This window comes from Leucopleurus acutus, assembly GCF_964270905.1.
Source record: "Leucopleurus acutus genome assembly, chromosome: 3".
NCBI classification, from domain to species: domain Eukaryota; kingdom Metazoa; phylum Chordata; class Mammalia; order Artiodactyla; family Delphinidae; genus Leucopleurus; species Leucopleurus acutus.
This window is the reverse complement of record NC_139145.1, coordinates 100,784,048-100,801,169: the sequence shown is the minus strand read 5'-3', so window position 1 is coordinate 100,801,169 and position 17,122 is coordinate 100,784,048. Positions and strand designations below refer to the sequence as shown.

The 17,122-nt window shown below is 33.6% G+C and overlaps 1 protein-coding gene across 3 annotated transcripts in view; it reads right to left on the bottom strand.

Annotated features, from left to right (window-relative positions):
* The window catches only part of ARB2A (ARB2 cotranscriptional regulator A), a 433,180-nt gene that overhangs the window by 317,633 nt on the left and 98,425 nt on the right, over window positions 1-17,122 (bottom strand). For 2 of the 3 annotated variants that reach the window (XM_082836445.1, XM_082836443.1), the window contains 2 exons: window positions 11,789-11,854; window positions 6,535-6,726 (listed from right to left, as the gene is read on the bottom strand). In XM_082836445.1, coding sequence (XP_082692571.1) covers window positions 6,535-6,726; window positions 11,789-11,854 — 258 coding nt within the window. The remainder of the gene's footprint in view (window positions 1-6,534; window positions 6,727-11,788; window positions 11,855-17,122) is intronic. The other variant, XM_082836444.1, reaches the window with a different exon arrangement.

Here is a 17,122-nt window from a genome sequence, read left to right as displayed (position 1 = left end):
AATTCTTTTGATTATCTCTACTCCTTCCACAAATCACACTAAAATATTAGTTTTAAAAAATATGGATGGTTTACTTTTCACTGTACACTTTCATATATTATTTGATTCTTGAATCATGTGAACATATTGCCATTTAAAAATTAAATAAAAATATATTTTATAGTAGGGGCGGTATTAACCCATCAGGACGAAACTAATGGGAAGACAGTAAGCTGATGGAATTTGTTTGGTATTACAGAGGAAATTCTAACTTAAGCCTCTGGAGATAAATAATAACTAGAAGCAAGCCAACCCACCCACAGAATTTCAGAGAAACTCAAAATTCGGGGTGCCAGTTTTCTTGGAAAGTAGAGGTAGGGCTTGAGTCTAAAAACAGAGGCAGTAGTTGTAAGTTCACATAAGATGCAGTTACCCATCCCCCCGAAGCCAAACAAACCAAAACCTGAAAACCAAAACACGGGTCAAAATCTCACATTGCACAGCCAACCCTGTCAGAGATCAGTGGTTTTTCCATTAGAGAAATTTATCCAGAGAAGGACTAGAAGGACATCAGATCAGGAAAGGGGAAGAGAGAGACACAGAGCTCAAATCAGGTGTACTGTGCAGAAGTCTGCAAAATGAATAAAGAGAGAGCTCCATAACAAAATATGATGAAAGAACTTTAAAAATTCTACAGGGCTAAAAGAAAAAGTAGGTAGGTAGTAGTAGGTAACCTCCCAGAAACTAGAGCAAAAATAGATGGAAAATAAGAGAGAAAGTATAGTCAATTAGATAAGACAATTAGAGGCTCAGTCCAGAACTCCAAAACCAAATGAAAATTCCAGAAAAAGAGAAGATTAAAATTATCAAGAAACAACACAACAAAATATTCTCAGAATTGAGAATCATGAATGTGCAGTACAGAATGAAAGGAATCACCACATCCCCAACACAATGAATCAAAAAAACCCACACCAAGAAACCTTCTCAAAAGCAGTATGATTCAATTTCTTAAAACCAGGGAGAAGGAAAAGAAGCTTCCGTGGAGGGAAACAAAAGGATTCAAGATCAGAATGGTACTGGACTTCTCAATTAAAACACTGCAAGTAAAACAACAATGAAATAAAACCTTCAAATTTCAGAATGAAAATGATATTCAGATTGGAATTCTATGACTAGATGAATTATGAAAATAAAGTGAGCAAGTAAAATAAAGGTATTTTTCATAAATACTAGGTTTCAAAAATTGATCTCGTATTCCCTCTTTGATGATTCCAACAAAATGAGAGCATATATCCAAAAAGCTACCGTCATTAGATCAAGGAAACAGGAGGTCAAACACCAGAGAGAATCTAAGTGGAGTCCCGGGAAGAGAGACAGGGAGGCGGGCTTAGAAAGTGACCAGTCAAGATTGGGACAGAAGTCCACAGAGGTCCAAAAGAGAGCTCTCCAGAAGAACATGAAACCATAAGATTATCTGATAAATTTAACCATGTAAAAAATTAGAAAGGCCAATCAGAATTAACAACTATTACAAAGAAAACAGAAAACAGTTAGGAAATTACTAATTCTATGAAAATAAACTTGTAGCAGAAATGAGTAGCAACCACAGTACCTACTTGGTTCAGTCATAAGCAATATTAAAGTAGTAGTAATACTGTAAAGCTTGATTGCTGAATTAATCCAAAAACTGTGGGAATGGGAAAGAGATTCTTATGTGCCATAAAAGAAAGTGACTGATAAATCAAGAGACAGCACTATAATAAAAAAATGTTGATATAGAGAATATAATTAAAACCAAAAAGTATTGAGAGTTATTACATCTAGGGAACAGAACAGCTGAGGAAGGATTAGGAAAGGATAACCTTTATTTTGATGTATGTCATTTGTTTTTACTTGATTTTTAAGATTATATGCTTGTATCCTCTGATGTTCTACAGTTTTATTTTAATAAGTTTTAAGTGTAGATTTATCTGTCTTGCCCAAGATATGCCATGCTTCTTCTACAAAGATCTGTGTCTTTATTCTCATAAACACTCTACCACTAATATATTGCTTTTTCTCCCATTCTTTTCTATTGCTTTTCTGAAACATCTATTAGAGGATTATTAGATCTTATTCTATCCTCCATGACTTTTTATCTATTATAATTTTTTTCTCAGGTTTTCTCTGCTATATTCTATATACTGTATTCCCCAATTCTAACTTTTAATTTACTAACTCTCTTCAACGATGCCTGATAGTTTTGCTTGACTTGACTTTTCTTTGTAATGAATCATTTCCTCAAATAATTTTTAGTTTCTGACTACAAATTCTTCTTCATTAGGGATTTACCCTGAATTGTAAAGTGTTGCTGTTGGCACTTTTATGTTTGTTTCCACTTGGTAACCCAGAAGTTTCATCAGTCCAAAGTCCATTTTTACATGAATTTACACTGCTTGAGATTCCCACACTAAATAAGTTGTCTCAATTCAAACTGCAAATCTAAATCCACCTTTGGGTTAGGATCTGTGGCTTCTATATCTCAGGGGAGGCTGTTTATTTACCCCACCTGGCACCTCTGGCAAACTGACTTTTGCACCTCTAAAAACTAAAAAGGCAGAAGCTTCCAGGGTCTTAGTTTTAGATCCTGCCTCTCAGGCTCAAAGCTGTGCTGTGGACCCCTTGGGGCCTAGGTCTTAAACCTCATCAAATATCACCTTCGGGCTGCCACACCCTCCAGGGATTTACCACTGGGGTTTTAAGTTCTTTCTTGTAGTCAGGAATTTAAAGATTCTTTTTCTATCTTTTGAACATAACTAGGTCTTTAATATTTTGGTTGTTGCTATGTTTTATTCCATTATTTTTATGGGTGTTTAGTGGGAGGGACAAGGGACTGTTAATTAACTCAGTCCACCATGTTATAGAACCCAAACTGCATACATTACATTGATAAAAATAGCATTAATTTAAAAAACTTAGATATACCAGTATGAAAATTATATGCAAAGTAAGTAATTACGGAAATAGTAGATTCTTCTGAATAATCCAGCTATGAGAAATTAGAAAACAACGTAGGCTTAGTCAAGTCATCAGAATTCTCAAAAACTTATTAAAATTAAAAAAATTTAAGTCACGTTGGATATGAATCACTTGTACTTTGAGAGTACTCTTTATAATTTAAACTTTTACTTCACTGATTTTATTATAAAACATTTTCTAGAACTTCTCATCCTCTGTCACACTAAATATAATTGCCATCAAGTCCCACCTTATGCATTACACCTAAAGCCTGAAAAGTATATATAAATTCTCAACCAATCCAAAAAGTATTACCTACGCCAGTGGTTCTAGTGTGGTGCCCAATGAGCAGCACTGGCATCACCTGAGATATTCTCAGATATGTAAATTCTCAGGCCCCAACCAGACCTTCTGAATTAAAACCTGGGATCTGAACAGGGCAATCTGTTTCAAGAAGCCCTCCACGTGATTCTGATGCATGATAAAAATTTGACTTCATGGACCAGGGGCTTCCAAATTGCTCCCCATGAAACTTTTTGACAGTATATACATCTCAATCAGTCAAAGCCTGGATAGGGAGAGATCGGTGACATGTCTACGGTGCGAAATTTAAGGAGGCACTCACTCTCACGGTCCTACAAGGACTGCACATCATGAGAGTGACTGACCCCTTAAATTTTGTACCCCTGTACCACCCCTGCAATTAGTAATGAAATGAACTGTCACCTATTTTCCTTGCCCTTTTTATAGAGATCAACTAAAATGCCTGAAAAGATCAAAGAAGAAATAAGTATGAGAAAATCTCAAACTGCACAATCAGACACTGAATAATTAGTACTTGGCTATATGATATACTGTTTCTTACTCCAATTAATATATTATGCAATTAAGACTGTTAAGCACTGAAAATATTAGCTATGGCCTCCTGAGAAGCACTGTGGGCATTTATCTGATATCTACTATTTCTCCAACAAGAAATCTTAATACATTTTTAATAATAAAGTTCTTAAGTATCTAAACTGCAAGGATTAGAGTATCTGTAGTTTTTAAACTGTCATCTATGGAGCCCCAGGGTCAGGGAATAAATCTCAGGTGCTGTTGTGAGAATGGTTCCAATCTTCACTTCAGCTTCAACCAAAGTGGCTCCACAGACTCAAACACAAGTTTTGTTTTTTTTACAAAACAGTCCAGTAGAGGCAGGGTTCTAGTGTTGGAAAAAAGTTTTAACCTTACCATGATATGACTCCTATTTTAGGACCTTTAATCTTATACTAAAAATCTGCAAGGAATATAGCATAAATATTATTAACAACACTGAGTAGAGATAATCTTGTCTGGCCTGAAAAATATCAGAATTTACTGCAGTTGTGATATGAAAATGGACAGACCATGGAAAACAGAGTAGTGGCTCCCAGCCCTTTGTAAACTATGGAAACATTTCTTTAAATACAATTTTAGAAAAAAGTCCAGAAAATAAAAACATGTAGGAGTAATCTGATTAAAAAGAATGAGACAACTTCTTTTTCCCTGTTAGTCTTCCTCTTCCTGCTTCCTAAAATACCATCCTTTCCCCCACCTGTCTCCGCACCCTCCAGCCACACACAAACACCATATTTTTGTTGTTGCTATGTTTTATTCCATTATTTTTATGGGTGTTTAGTGGGAGGGACACTCTTGAGAGAATTACGAGAAACACCTTGAAGAATTACGAGAAACACCATGAAAAAGTAAAGCCAAAGTAATAAAATCACTTTATCTGAATTAAAAAGAGATATCCATTTTTAAATGTTCACCATGTAGAAAGTTACCAGAATAAAGTTCATAAAATTGAGAATAAAGTATATAAACTAAACTTTTCAAAGTACACAACATACACTAAATACTAAGGAACTTAGAAATCAGCTGCTTTATTTCAAGGAACCCTGAGCTGCTCTGACTGAGAAAAGCACAAAAATGGCAAGGCAATGAAATGCTGTTATCCCCCACTATTCCTACTTAAAAGGACAAAATGACTGACTATTCTAATGTTACTGATAAACCTCCTCCCTCTTGTTTAGGATCTCAACAGATAGTTTGTTCAAAGGTATTTGGGATGGCTTTCCCTATACTCTATACTCTATAGCCCTATACTCCCCTATACTTCAAAAAACCCTGTACAACAATAAAATATTCTAGAATGGGAAAGGCTTAGTTGATCTAGTAGCACAGACAATATAATTTACATAAAGTATCTCACCAAGCACGTGTTTGTACAAACATCTGATTTTCTTTACTAAATTGTATGTTCAAATATTCACCAAATTGTGATCACATTTCACATGTAAAGTTCTTAAAATACATCAACAGCATCTGTTCTAACCACTAACTAATGTGCCAGAGAGTAAGTTCATTTCACTATTCATAACCTGAAATATGAAACAGTTTAAATAAATTTATTTTAGTTACTTAAATTCTACCAAAAAACACACTATCGAAGTTTGCAACGAATCAAAAGTAATGTCTTTGTGTTCTCTGCACATCCATGAAGACTGAAAAAAAAAAAAACACAATTCACCTATGAAATTCTACTTGCAGCATTTTAAGGGCCTCAAAATCTATTAACAAAATATTCTTTAGGAGCTGGGCTGAGCTTTACGCTTATCATTTCAGAGTTAAAGTAGGAAACATATCTTTGACCTTTGCAATCATAAGTGTATCAAATAATATCTTTCCACTTTTAATTACAAAAATGTAATAATGTAGCTCTTATAATGCATATGTGATAACTTTCCGTTATTATATTAACCTTTTATAAGTAAAGATGTCACTTTACCTTTATTTTTCTGAAGAAAATCTCTGCTTATATGTGAAAGAAAACCAACTTTGCAAAATTTAACTATTCATTTCAGAACTTAAGAATAAGACAGTAAAACAAGTCGCCAAATATTAAGATGTAACAAAGCTAGGTCAGAAAAAGAAATTTCACCACTACAGGAAAGAAAACCTTGAACACAATTTTAAAACACCAATTTCTAAAAAGTTGAAATTCAAGTAAGAAGAAAGTAATTCAGTAAATACTGCAATTTACCATTTTGTATGTCTTTGTCTTATTCATAAAGCATTACATTTGTGGGCTCTGAAGAGTTGTTTTTTAAGAATAAGATATTAATTTAAAGGTAGCAGAATTCCTTTAGTCTCTAACTTCACTAAATCAGGTAGGCAGAGATTTACAAAAGCAGTCATGATTTTTTTCAGAAGTATTTTCAATAATATTGATAAGTATTTGATAATTTAACTGATATTTCATGTAATAAGAAACAAAAAAATTTAGAACTGAAAATACTCATTTCAAAGATTTTATCTAAATATTCGTATACTTAAGATGCGTTTTTGCTCTTATTGTAAAGGCAAAATAATACAGAATAATCTTTCACTACAAATAAAATAAATAAGAACAATTTAAAGATAAGACTATGTTTAGGAAAGATTTTTTAAAAGACATGATAAAATAATTTATAACACATACTAAAACAGAGCTATAAAATGCCAAAAAAAAATAAAGGAAATTGCACTTACATCCATAGCTCTCTTAATAAAAGGTATCTGTGTGCCACTGTCCAGATCTTCATTTATAATAAGCCTTCTAGCCCACTGACCTGCCCTCACAACACCACTACCATGAATTAAAACCATCAGTTTCTGTGGATTTGTCAAAGCATCCTCACTCATAAAGATAAAACTCTTTGGTTCACTCTCAGTGGCATCTACCTGTAATTAAAAAAAATTAAATAATAAATAAATGTTTTCTGATCAGGTTTAGACACAAATGAGAAAACAACTAATGGTTACTATAAATTATAGAATGACTATTACAGAATTATAGAAGTAAAAAAACTTTAAAATAAAATTTTCATTAGAGATTGATAATTATATATAAGGTAGAGGAGCAAAAAAAGACATGATAGTAATTTAAACATATAAAAATATGAAAAAAGAATACTGGAAATATGTCTTTCTCCATTATTATTGTATATTTAATATTATATTATCATTATAAATAAGAATAACTAATTTTTAAGTGCTTCCTATGATCTAGATACTATGCTAAATGTTTAAAAAGTATTATTTCTGTTAAGGTCGCACTATTATTATATTCATTTATAGATGAAGAAGTTGAGGCCTAGAGAGTTTAAATAACTCGCCCAAGGTCACAGCTATTAAGCCTATAAGTTATAATAGAAATATGCTGCACCTAAAATAAAAAACAGAAAAACCCAGCTGGAGAATACACATATTGGAAAACCATATATTAGCAAGGAAAACTACTAAGCTTTTAACAACAGTAGGAGGGGGAACTATTTAAAAATTCAAACACCAACTGTTCTGTGTAAATGGACTTAGAAATTTCATTCAGAGTATGAACACAGGATTATATAACAATTATTTTATGAAGGAATATTATTTGTATACTTTGATAACCTTATTTTATGTACTAGCTATTTATGGTATGAAAAGTGAATATTCTTAGTCATTTTGATTACACTTAATAGTTAGGTTTATACTAGATGATGTATGATATAGATTTGAAAGATTCAAAAGACTTTTAGAAAGGGATAACTTCCCAACCTCTTAATACATATGCCATGGCATGCACTGAGTGGTATTCCACATCAGCAGTGGCAAGTAACTAGGAATGGCAGCCTTTGTGCAACCAGGTCAGAGCCAAGTTAAAATCTTGACAGCTGGTAATAAACACCTCCTCAAATAGAGAAAGTCAATCCACATGCTGGGTAATGCAATAGCACTTCACTTCATCAACAATATAGATTCATAAAATTACCAAAATAAGAAAGAAAAAAACTCAATACCAAAAAATGCCTTGGATTCCAAATGTTCCCAGTCACTACTCCTGGGACACACACAAAAAATTAAATTTCTCTGTTTCTAAAACAATCAGATTGGTGTCAGTAATGGATGCTTAGCCAGTTGTGTAAACAGGGCACAAAAGGTAATTATTTCAGCAAGAAGAGCACGGCCACAGGGCTTAAGAAAAAAATACCACCTTCTCAGTGAAGCCTTCTCTGACCACCCCATTTAAACACTTCCCCAAGAATTCCCTAGTCCCATTCTGTTTTATGTTCCTCCATAGCACATAACACAATCTAATATGCTTTTAATAATATTCTATTATTTACCATCTGCTCCCTCCACTAGAATGTAAGTCCAGGAAGGCATAGACCTTTGTTTGTCTCCAGCTACATACCCAATGCCTAGAAGAAAGGCTGGCACATTGTAGGCACTCATTTATATAAGAATGAATGAACTTTTGGAATAAAGAATCTTATCAAGCATCACTAGTGAATTCCTTTAGATAAAAGGCATTTAACTAAATAATGCATCCTCTTAACTGCTTACAATACTTGCCTGGTTCAGAAAGCACAAATGGAAGATTAAATGAATGCATGACTACAAAGAATTTTAAAAGAACTATACAATGCTTAGAATTAAAATGGCATATCTGTATCTTTATTAGTAGTAATTAAATATGCAGTAAGAGAAGTATGAAGTATAACACTACCACATTAGCTTCACTTGTATGTGACGTCTAGAATAAACAAATTACTATGATGACAATGGATATGACCGAAGTCACAGAGGAAGAAAAGTGGATGGGAGACAGACGAAAGCCAACTCTGAGAAAAAAAACTCCCTTTTACCTAGGAACATTATATGAAAGCAGATGAATCATTCAGTTAAAATGGCTTAAAAAAAGAAAATGGTGATAAGAACAAAAGAAAAAATTAAAAAGCAAAGCTGTCAGTGAAAAATGAAAAAGAGGCTACAGAGGTTTCCAGTCATTCATTTACCAAAAAGTATGTCTAAATATGCACAAATAAAAGAGCCTCTTAAAGTCAGTGAGGCCTTAATGGATTCTGGAATGTATGGAAATGGACATCTGTTTATCTTAATGAAAAAACCCCTAGCTATAGACTTTCCAGCAGGTGCTGATCACTGTTTCTTTTTTCCATCATACTAAGTCCCCTGTTACCAAGCACCTGAGTCAATTTTTTAAGCAATGGAATGTTGGCACTTTAAATTCCACAGTAATCACTTTAAAACTGGAAAAGTACTTACTTTCTGAAGATAAACATGTGTTTTTTTATATCATACCACTGTTCAAGAATTTTTTAAGGGGCTACAAGTCAAGGTAGCCATGAACAAATGAATAAATGTTTTACTTGAACATCCAGATATGCTGACTTTGAAAATATCAGAATGTCAGAGTATTTAAGGAAAAAAAATAAAAATGAACAATGTAATGGTATTAATGATTAAGGAATAAGAACAGTATTTAAGCTGGTCATTGACATATTCATCTCAATATAATGCAGAACTGTGAGTCTGCAGCTGGTGGCTATAATTTACTCTGTGTAAAATTAGTGCTGATTTAAAATAGAAAAATATCTATACGAATAAAATAATTTTTCCTTCATTAACTTAAGTTTTGAAATGGTTGTTCCAAGGCCATTTATCTTCAAACAATGGTAATTTACTAAGATGAGCTTTCATTAAGGAATACACATAAAGGTCATTCCAGTGTACCACCTCAGGTTAGAGACAAATCAACCTCAAAGGCCAATTGGTCAGTGAGACTGCACCAAACAATTTTTAGCAATTAACAATTCACTTTGGGATACTTATGAAAATCACTAATTTTGATATTTATTTAAATATGATTGAATAAATTGAATGCAAATCTGTAGTCAAGCTAAATTCACGTATCCAGTATTCTACACAAGTGTAAGATACTAAAATGGAGAATATTTTGTACCTATTTATGTGAGGTGGAAAGTAAACATGAGACATGATCATGATCTGTCAAATCATGGATTTCCACAAAGTGCTGTCATTTAAAAAAAAATGTTTTTCTTTCCTTGTTAAATATTTCAACTGTAACACTAAAACTTAGTTTATCACCAGGAAAAAAAAGTTTGGTGGTATTCCTGTAGTAAAAAAAATGACTTTGAGCAACAACAAGAAAACCCCACTCTCACTGCTAGCTTTGGGATTTAAGAGAACTCAGGAGAAAACTAATACTTAGGGAAGAAAAATTCACAACTATATAAAATATGTGATGATAATCTAAGGAGAGATAAACTTCCTAAAATAAAAATTTTCTTGTTTCTTTAATGTTTATAAAATTAGGGAATCTTTACTAACCAAAAATGGACATGAAGGTTGTTATAGGTCTCATATAATGTAACTGTATAGTCTACATTTAAAAAAGAGGAAAATAATTGAAGTCCTTCTAAATCTAATCTCAGGCTTTCTATAAAGAAAATTAATGAAAGGCAATCATATAACATGAGAGATATGGCCAATTATCTTGTAATTTGTTCTAGAAATCTAGGGAATTAAAGTGAGTTTAAAGGTTCCATGGAACTAGAAGTATTACAGAGTTAAAGGACTCAATATTAATTGTGCTGTAACAATGAATTAACCTAAGGCTCTTTAAATATCATTCTTCAGAAACTTCAAAAGAAATAGAATTCACAAGAAAAGAAGACTGGACAAAGTGACAAAATTCTACCTTAACTTTCCAGAAGACAAAATTCAATATATAGTTTTAACAGAGTATGACACTAGACCTAAAGTCAAAACTAAAAGAGATTTGAATCCAAAAAAGACTTTTATATTCACTCCCCAAAAGATACTAAAATCTTGGTTTTCACATAATTCAAAAGGAAGGAAAGGTTTCAAAAAAACAAGGGTTGGCCTAGTCATTACGTGGAATAACATTGAATATTTTATTCACTGCTATGTCACTAGCACTTGGAACAGTACCTGGTACCCTAAAATAAATATTTGTTGAATGAATGAATAAATGATTAACAATGTGACCTAGTATTTGAGATTGCCTATAGAAAATTAAATATAAAATAGATTTCTTTTTTAAAAAATCAACCTATGGAATTAATTTGGGAGGATGGATAGCATTAAAAAATCCTCAAACCCTCCAATTCATAGTAGAATAACACTGCCCAAAGAACTTTAAAATTTCATGTAAACAAAATTATCAATATTCAAAGTTTTGTGCCTTAAATAAATTACTTTCATGAAGTCTTGGAGATTCATATAGATTGTAAAATCAGAGAGTTGTCAGGGACCTTAAAGATCATCTAGTCTACCATCATTACACACATAAGGTTACTATTTCTTCATTTAAACACTTAATATTTCATGTTTTCCATTAAAAACAAAGTTCTTTTGAGAAGCTGAATCACAGAACAAATTTCAAACTTTTTCACTCTGAAATGGCAAAATGTGCAAAACTTCAAAAAAGTGTTCTACCAAAAAAGAGATGAATAGTGTTATGAAACATGAAGCACCAGGAGTGAATCTGGGGATGTGCAGAGGAAATAACAGAGAAATAAAACATATAATTAAAAAAAAATCAAGAAATAATTAAAGCGATGGTGAATGTCTAATGCAAGAAAAGGAACACTGGTTTACTTCAAATAAATACGTAAAAATAAATTATAGCAATGAAATGAGAAAAGGTAGAGGAAAGGGTAGTCCTTTTGTGTCATCATTTTCAAAAAAGACTGGAAATCAGTTTTTCTTTACACTGAAGAATATTACTTTTTAAGAACTATTGTGTACAATGAGATGAGATATAATGACAGGAATTTAATATTATCTTTATCAATATCAAAACACTAGGATCTTAACATTTAAACTTATCACAGTTAACCTAAAACAAAAGTGTTCTTCTGAATTGAAAACTATTTTATTTGGAACTATAAATATTTTTAAAAATTGGACTTACTGGAATAGATATTTTTTTCAAATTACAGTCCTTTTCCAGGAGCTCGTATACATACTTCGTGATGATCTAAGTAGGAAAGAAATAACATATTAAGATGCAATGTTGTCCATTATCAAAATTCACATAAATTATTAAAATTTATTGCTCTGAATATCTATCTTGGAATATTTTCATACTAAATTAAGAGGCTCTTGGGCTTCCCTGGTGGCACAGTGGTTGAGAGTCTGCCTGTTAATGCAGGGGACACGGGTTCGAGCCCTAGTCTGGGAAGATCCCACATGCCGCGGAGCAACTGGGCCCGTGAGCCACAACTACTGAGCCTGCGTGTCTGGAGCCTGTGCTCCACAACAAGAGAGGCCCCAATAGTGAGAGGCCCGTGCACCGCGATGAAGAGTGGCCCCCACTTGCCACAACCAGAGAAAGCCCTCACACAGAAACAAAGACCCAATACAGCCCAAAATAAATAAATAAATAAATATATTTTAAAATAAATTAAAAAAAATTTAAATTAAGAGGCTCTTTACTGGTTTACTTCCTGCTGCTGTGTACTGAATAACTATGGACCTTAATACTAAGGATTCGAAATAGTTAATATAAACACAAAAATACACAAGGACTTTCTATTTTACAAAGCAATACTCTGTAAGCATATTTTCCTTTTTTTTCAGTATTTCTAGAATTCTCTTTTCCCTATAATTTCCCTATAGGTATTATATCTAATATAGTACTATCATGACTCTGCTGAATCCTAACACTTCTTTTGTATTCCATGAATCAAAGAGGGAAAAGTCAGAGGTATTCCAAACAGAAAAGGAAAACTGATGCAGCAAAGCCAGGTACCAGTTAGTACTACCGGTTTTATTAGGCAGAAACATGGCTCCCCAAAGATGTCTACATCCTAACTCCTGTTAACCTGTTAATATGTTATCTTACATGGTAAAAGGGACATTGCAGATATGATTAAGGTTAAGAACCCAAGATGGGGATATTACCCTGGATTATCTGAGTGGGCCCAACTTAACCATATAAATATGTATAAGTAAAACATTACAGAACAGTATGTCAGAAAGATGCAAAGTGAGAAGGTCTCGACAGGCCATTGCTGGTTTTGAAGATGGAGGAAGCAGACAACGAGCCAGGAAATGTGGTGGCCTTTAAAAGCTGGCATAATCCTCAGTTTATAGCCAGTAAGAAAACAAGACCTAGGTGCTATACTTGCAAGGAACTGAATTCTGCCAACAACTCAAAGAAGCAGTAAATGGATTCTCCCCTAAAGACTCCAGAAAGGAACAGCCTGTCCAACACCTTGATTTTAGTCTGGTGGCACTCATACTGAACTTCTGACCTCAAGAATTGTAGGATAATATATTTGTGTTGTTTTAAGCCACTAAATTTACGGTAATTTGTTACAGCAGCAACAGAAAACTAATACACTATTTCTATTAAAGAAAGCAAAGCAAGTGAAGAAAGAGATGTCTGGAGTAAAAGTGATGATTTAATAGGCTTTAATGGTCATTTTAAGGAGTGTTTCAAAAATATCTTGAATCATCTATGCACAGTATCTCAGAGAATAATTTTAGCAGCAACATAATTAAAAGTCAAATCTTAATATGAAACAAGATCAGATGATTTTTTTTTTAGAAAAATTAAGATCACTTTGGTGCTGTCTTCTGTCATCTGAAATAAGATTCTCTATCTTGCTTTCTCTAAGAAGTCCAAAATCCCTCCTTCTCTGTATACATATTCATTCATTTTAGAAACAGTATATTAGATGTATGCTAGAACAGCTTTATATTGTCTGGTAATAGTAATTTCAAAAGCTACAACACTAAACTAGAACTAGGTGATAATCTACTAGTTATTAATTGAATAGTATTCCTATATTTTATGTAGAATTTTAAATTATGTTCATTATACCTTGACCAGAAAGTAGCAGTACTATAAACCTGAAAGAGTAAATATATGTATGAGTCTAAAAATATACATGAAGTTATAAATGGGTTACCACTTCAAGAGAAATGGTTTAACTAAATGAGATTAGCGAAAATGAGTGGGTTATCATTTCTAAAAATTTCCTTCTATGAAATCATAAAATATCCTTACATTTAAAGAAACAATAAAACCAATCAAACTTAAACTTAAATGAATTCTACCACCATGCAAAATACTTACAAGACATAATTTGAGAATTAAAAAATTATTTTGTCACGTTATACCTTATATCAATATGAAATACATATTGCAGTTAATTCTCAATTTCATACTGCAATATAATACAAAACAATTCAAACACTGCTTACATTTGACTTTGAAAAACATTATAGAGCAAGTATCTGTTCTAATAAAGCCATACATCGAATAGAGTTGGAAAGACACTACCTAACTTGCCCAATTTCCCTTGCTCTCAAAGTCCTGACTGCAGAAGAAAAGCAACCATAAACTAAACCATCTAACTTGTAGGCAGTTTTCTCTGCTGAAATGTTCTCCTCCACCCTAGTCATCCTCCAAGAGATAGATCACATGTCAGCTGCTTTAGGTGACTTTTTCCTGCCTCATCCCAATCCTCCAAGGTAAGACAAAATGTCCCACCTCTGTGCTTCTCTGCACATGCCTGAAGCATATGAGTTTGATATTATTCACCTGTCTTGTTACCTGACTAGCCTGAGAACACTGAAATTTAGGTATCCTACCTCTACATTTCTGTGTATCCATACAGGATACTGTCTGGTGCATTGAAGGTACTTTAAAACAGTATACAAATTCTCTTCACTGTTCATTCTGTCTATGTCCTTTGAGGGAGATAAGTATTTCAGATTTTTAAAAAATCTTTCTAACTGCTGAATTGAGGCTTAGAAAGAAAGCATCAAGGATTCATAGCCTTACAGCTTGAGGAGGACTGCAGTCTGCATTTAGAAAAGTCAATAAATGAAAAGATAATTTTGAAAAAAATAGATGAAAAAAAGTATCTCGCCCAAATGTAATCTATGTTCAAATATTCACTAGAAACATTGTTTCCAGTGAAGTTCCTACATGAAAAGAAAAGGCTTAAGAGACTAATAAGACTGAGTGAAAGTGAAATCTTCATTCTAATAAAAAACATAGGAACTTCTGGTTTCTGTTCTGAAATATGAAGAGCCTGGAAGTAGTCACTCCTATCCTCACAAAAAGGAAAAAGCTGAACAAACTGAAAACCAACGACTCTTCTTAGATCTATCGGATATTTGAGGTCACAGGGCAAACTGCTTCCCTGAAAACTGGAGAGACAGCCAGGCAGATACAGAGGATAAGGACTTACTGGTAACAAAAGCACAGGCGCAGAAGTGTTGGCTGAAGCCAGTCCTGGGGTAGGAACACTTTCAACTATAATTGATTAATTTCTGGAGGTTCAATATGAATACTAGCTTAAGAATGAAAAATTAGGAGGGGCCTCAGCCTTAAAGAAGGATTTTCCAAACTTCTATGAGTTTTACCTCCATGAGCCTCACCAGGTTCTCACTGTGGAGATTAGAGAAAAATCCTCACCTGCTTCCAGCAGGGGAAGAGGAAAGTAACCATTTTGAAATACTACTGAACTCTGTTCTACTTAATAAGGCCTTCCCACAAGGAAAACTATTTCACCAGAGCGTAACTGACACAGGGGAAGCAAAAAGTTCACTGAAAGACTGAGACCTAATCATAGGACTATAGAAGGTTTCCTCCCACCCTTCCTCACATTACTACCATAGCAATAGGGCTCCTATAAAATAACAAGGAATGAGATACTGCAAGGCTCACCCCTATTTAAAGTCTCCAGGAACACTTAAAGACAACAGGAAAGACAAAAACAAGGACATAAGAGGAAATTTTAGACTTGGCCACAAGAGCTACAGCAAATAGTAGACACAGACTGACTCCTAGCCAGATAAACATAAAACTTCACACTAAAGACCTATCTACCAAAGTTCCCTTTTACCCAATACAACATGTCCAGCTTTCAACAAAAAATTACCAGGCACACTAAAAGGCAAAAAGAAAGAACCTGAAGAGACAAATCAAGCATCAGAAAATTTGGAATTATCAGAATTGGAATTTAAAACAATAAGTAATATGCCAAAGGATTTACTGAAAAAGTTGACAACATAAAAGAACAGATAAGTACGTAAGTTGAGAGATGGAAACTCTAAGAAAGAATCAAAAGAAAATGCTATATCAAAAACACTGTAATGAAAATGAAGAATGCCTTTGATGGGCTCATCAGTAGACTAGATATGGCCAAGAAAAGAATCAAAGAGTTTCAAGATGTAACAGTACACACTTTCAAAACTGTAATGCAAAGAGGAAAAGAAAAAATGAAAAGATGGAACAGAATATCTGAGAATTATAGGCAATTACAAAAGTTTTAACATATGCATAATAGTAATACCAGAAAAAGAAGAAAGAGAAAAGAACAGAGGAACAATTTGACATAATAATGGCTGAGAATATTCCAAAATCGACGACAGCCACAAAACCACAGATCCAGGTGATCCAAAGAACTCCAAACAGGATAAATACCAAAACCACACCTGGCCATATCATATTAAAACTGCACAAAGCCAAACACAAAGAATCCAGACTGGCAGTATGGAGAGATCTGGGGGAGTGAGGGATGTGGAAGACTTTACCTAGAGAGGAAAATAAAATAAGAATTATATCAGACTTCTCTTCAGAATCACGCATGTAAGAAGAGAGCAGAATGAAATATTCAAAGTATTGAAAGAAAAAAATCCACCAATCTATAATTCTGTATCCAGCGAACTTATCCTTCAAAGGTGAGAAATAAAGATTTTCTCAATCAAAAATTGAGGGAATTTTTGCAAGTAGATCTACCACAAGAAATGTTAAAATAAATTATTCAGAGAGAAGGAAAATTATATAGGTCAGAAATTTGGATGTACATAAAGAAAGGAAGAGTGTTAGAGAGGAATAAATTAAGGTAAAATAATTTTTAAATTTTTTCTTATTTTTTTAAATAAATTTATTTATTTATTTATTTTTGGCTGCATTGGGTCTTCATTGCTGCACACAGGCTTTCTCTAGTTGCGGCAAGCAGGGGCTACTCTTGGTTGCAGTACGTGGGCTTCTCATTGCAGTGGCTTCTCGTTTGCGGAGCATGGGCTCTAGGTGTGCAGGCTTCAGTCGTTGTGGCACGCGGGCTCAGTAGTTGTGGCTCACGGGCTCTAGAGCACAGGCTCAATACTTGTGGCGCACAGGCTTAGTTGCTCCATGGCACGTGGGATCTTCCCAGACCAGGGCTTGAACCCGTGTCCCCTGCATTGGCAGGCAGATTCTCAACCACTGTGCCACCAGGGAAGT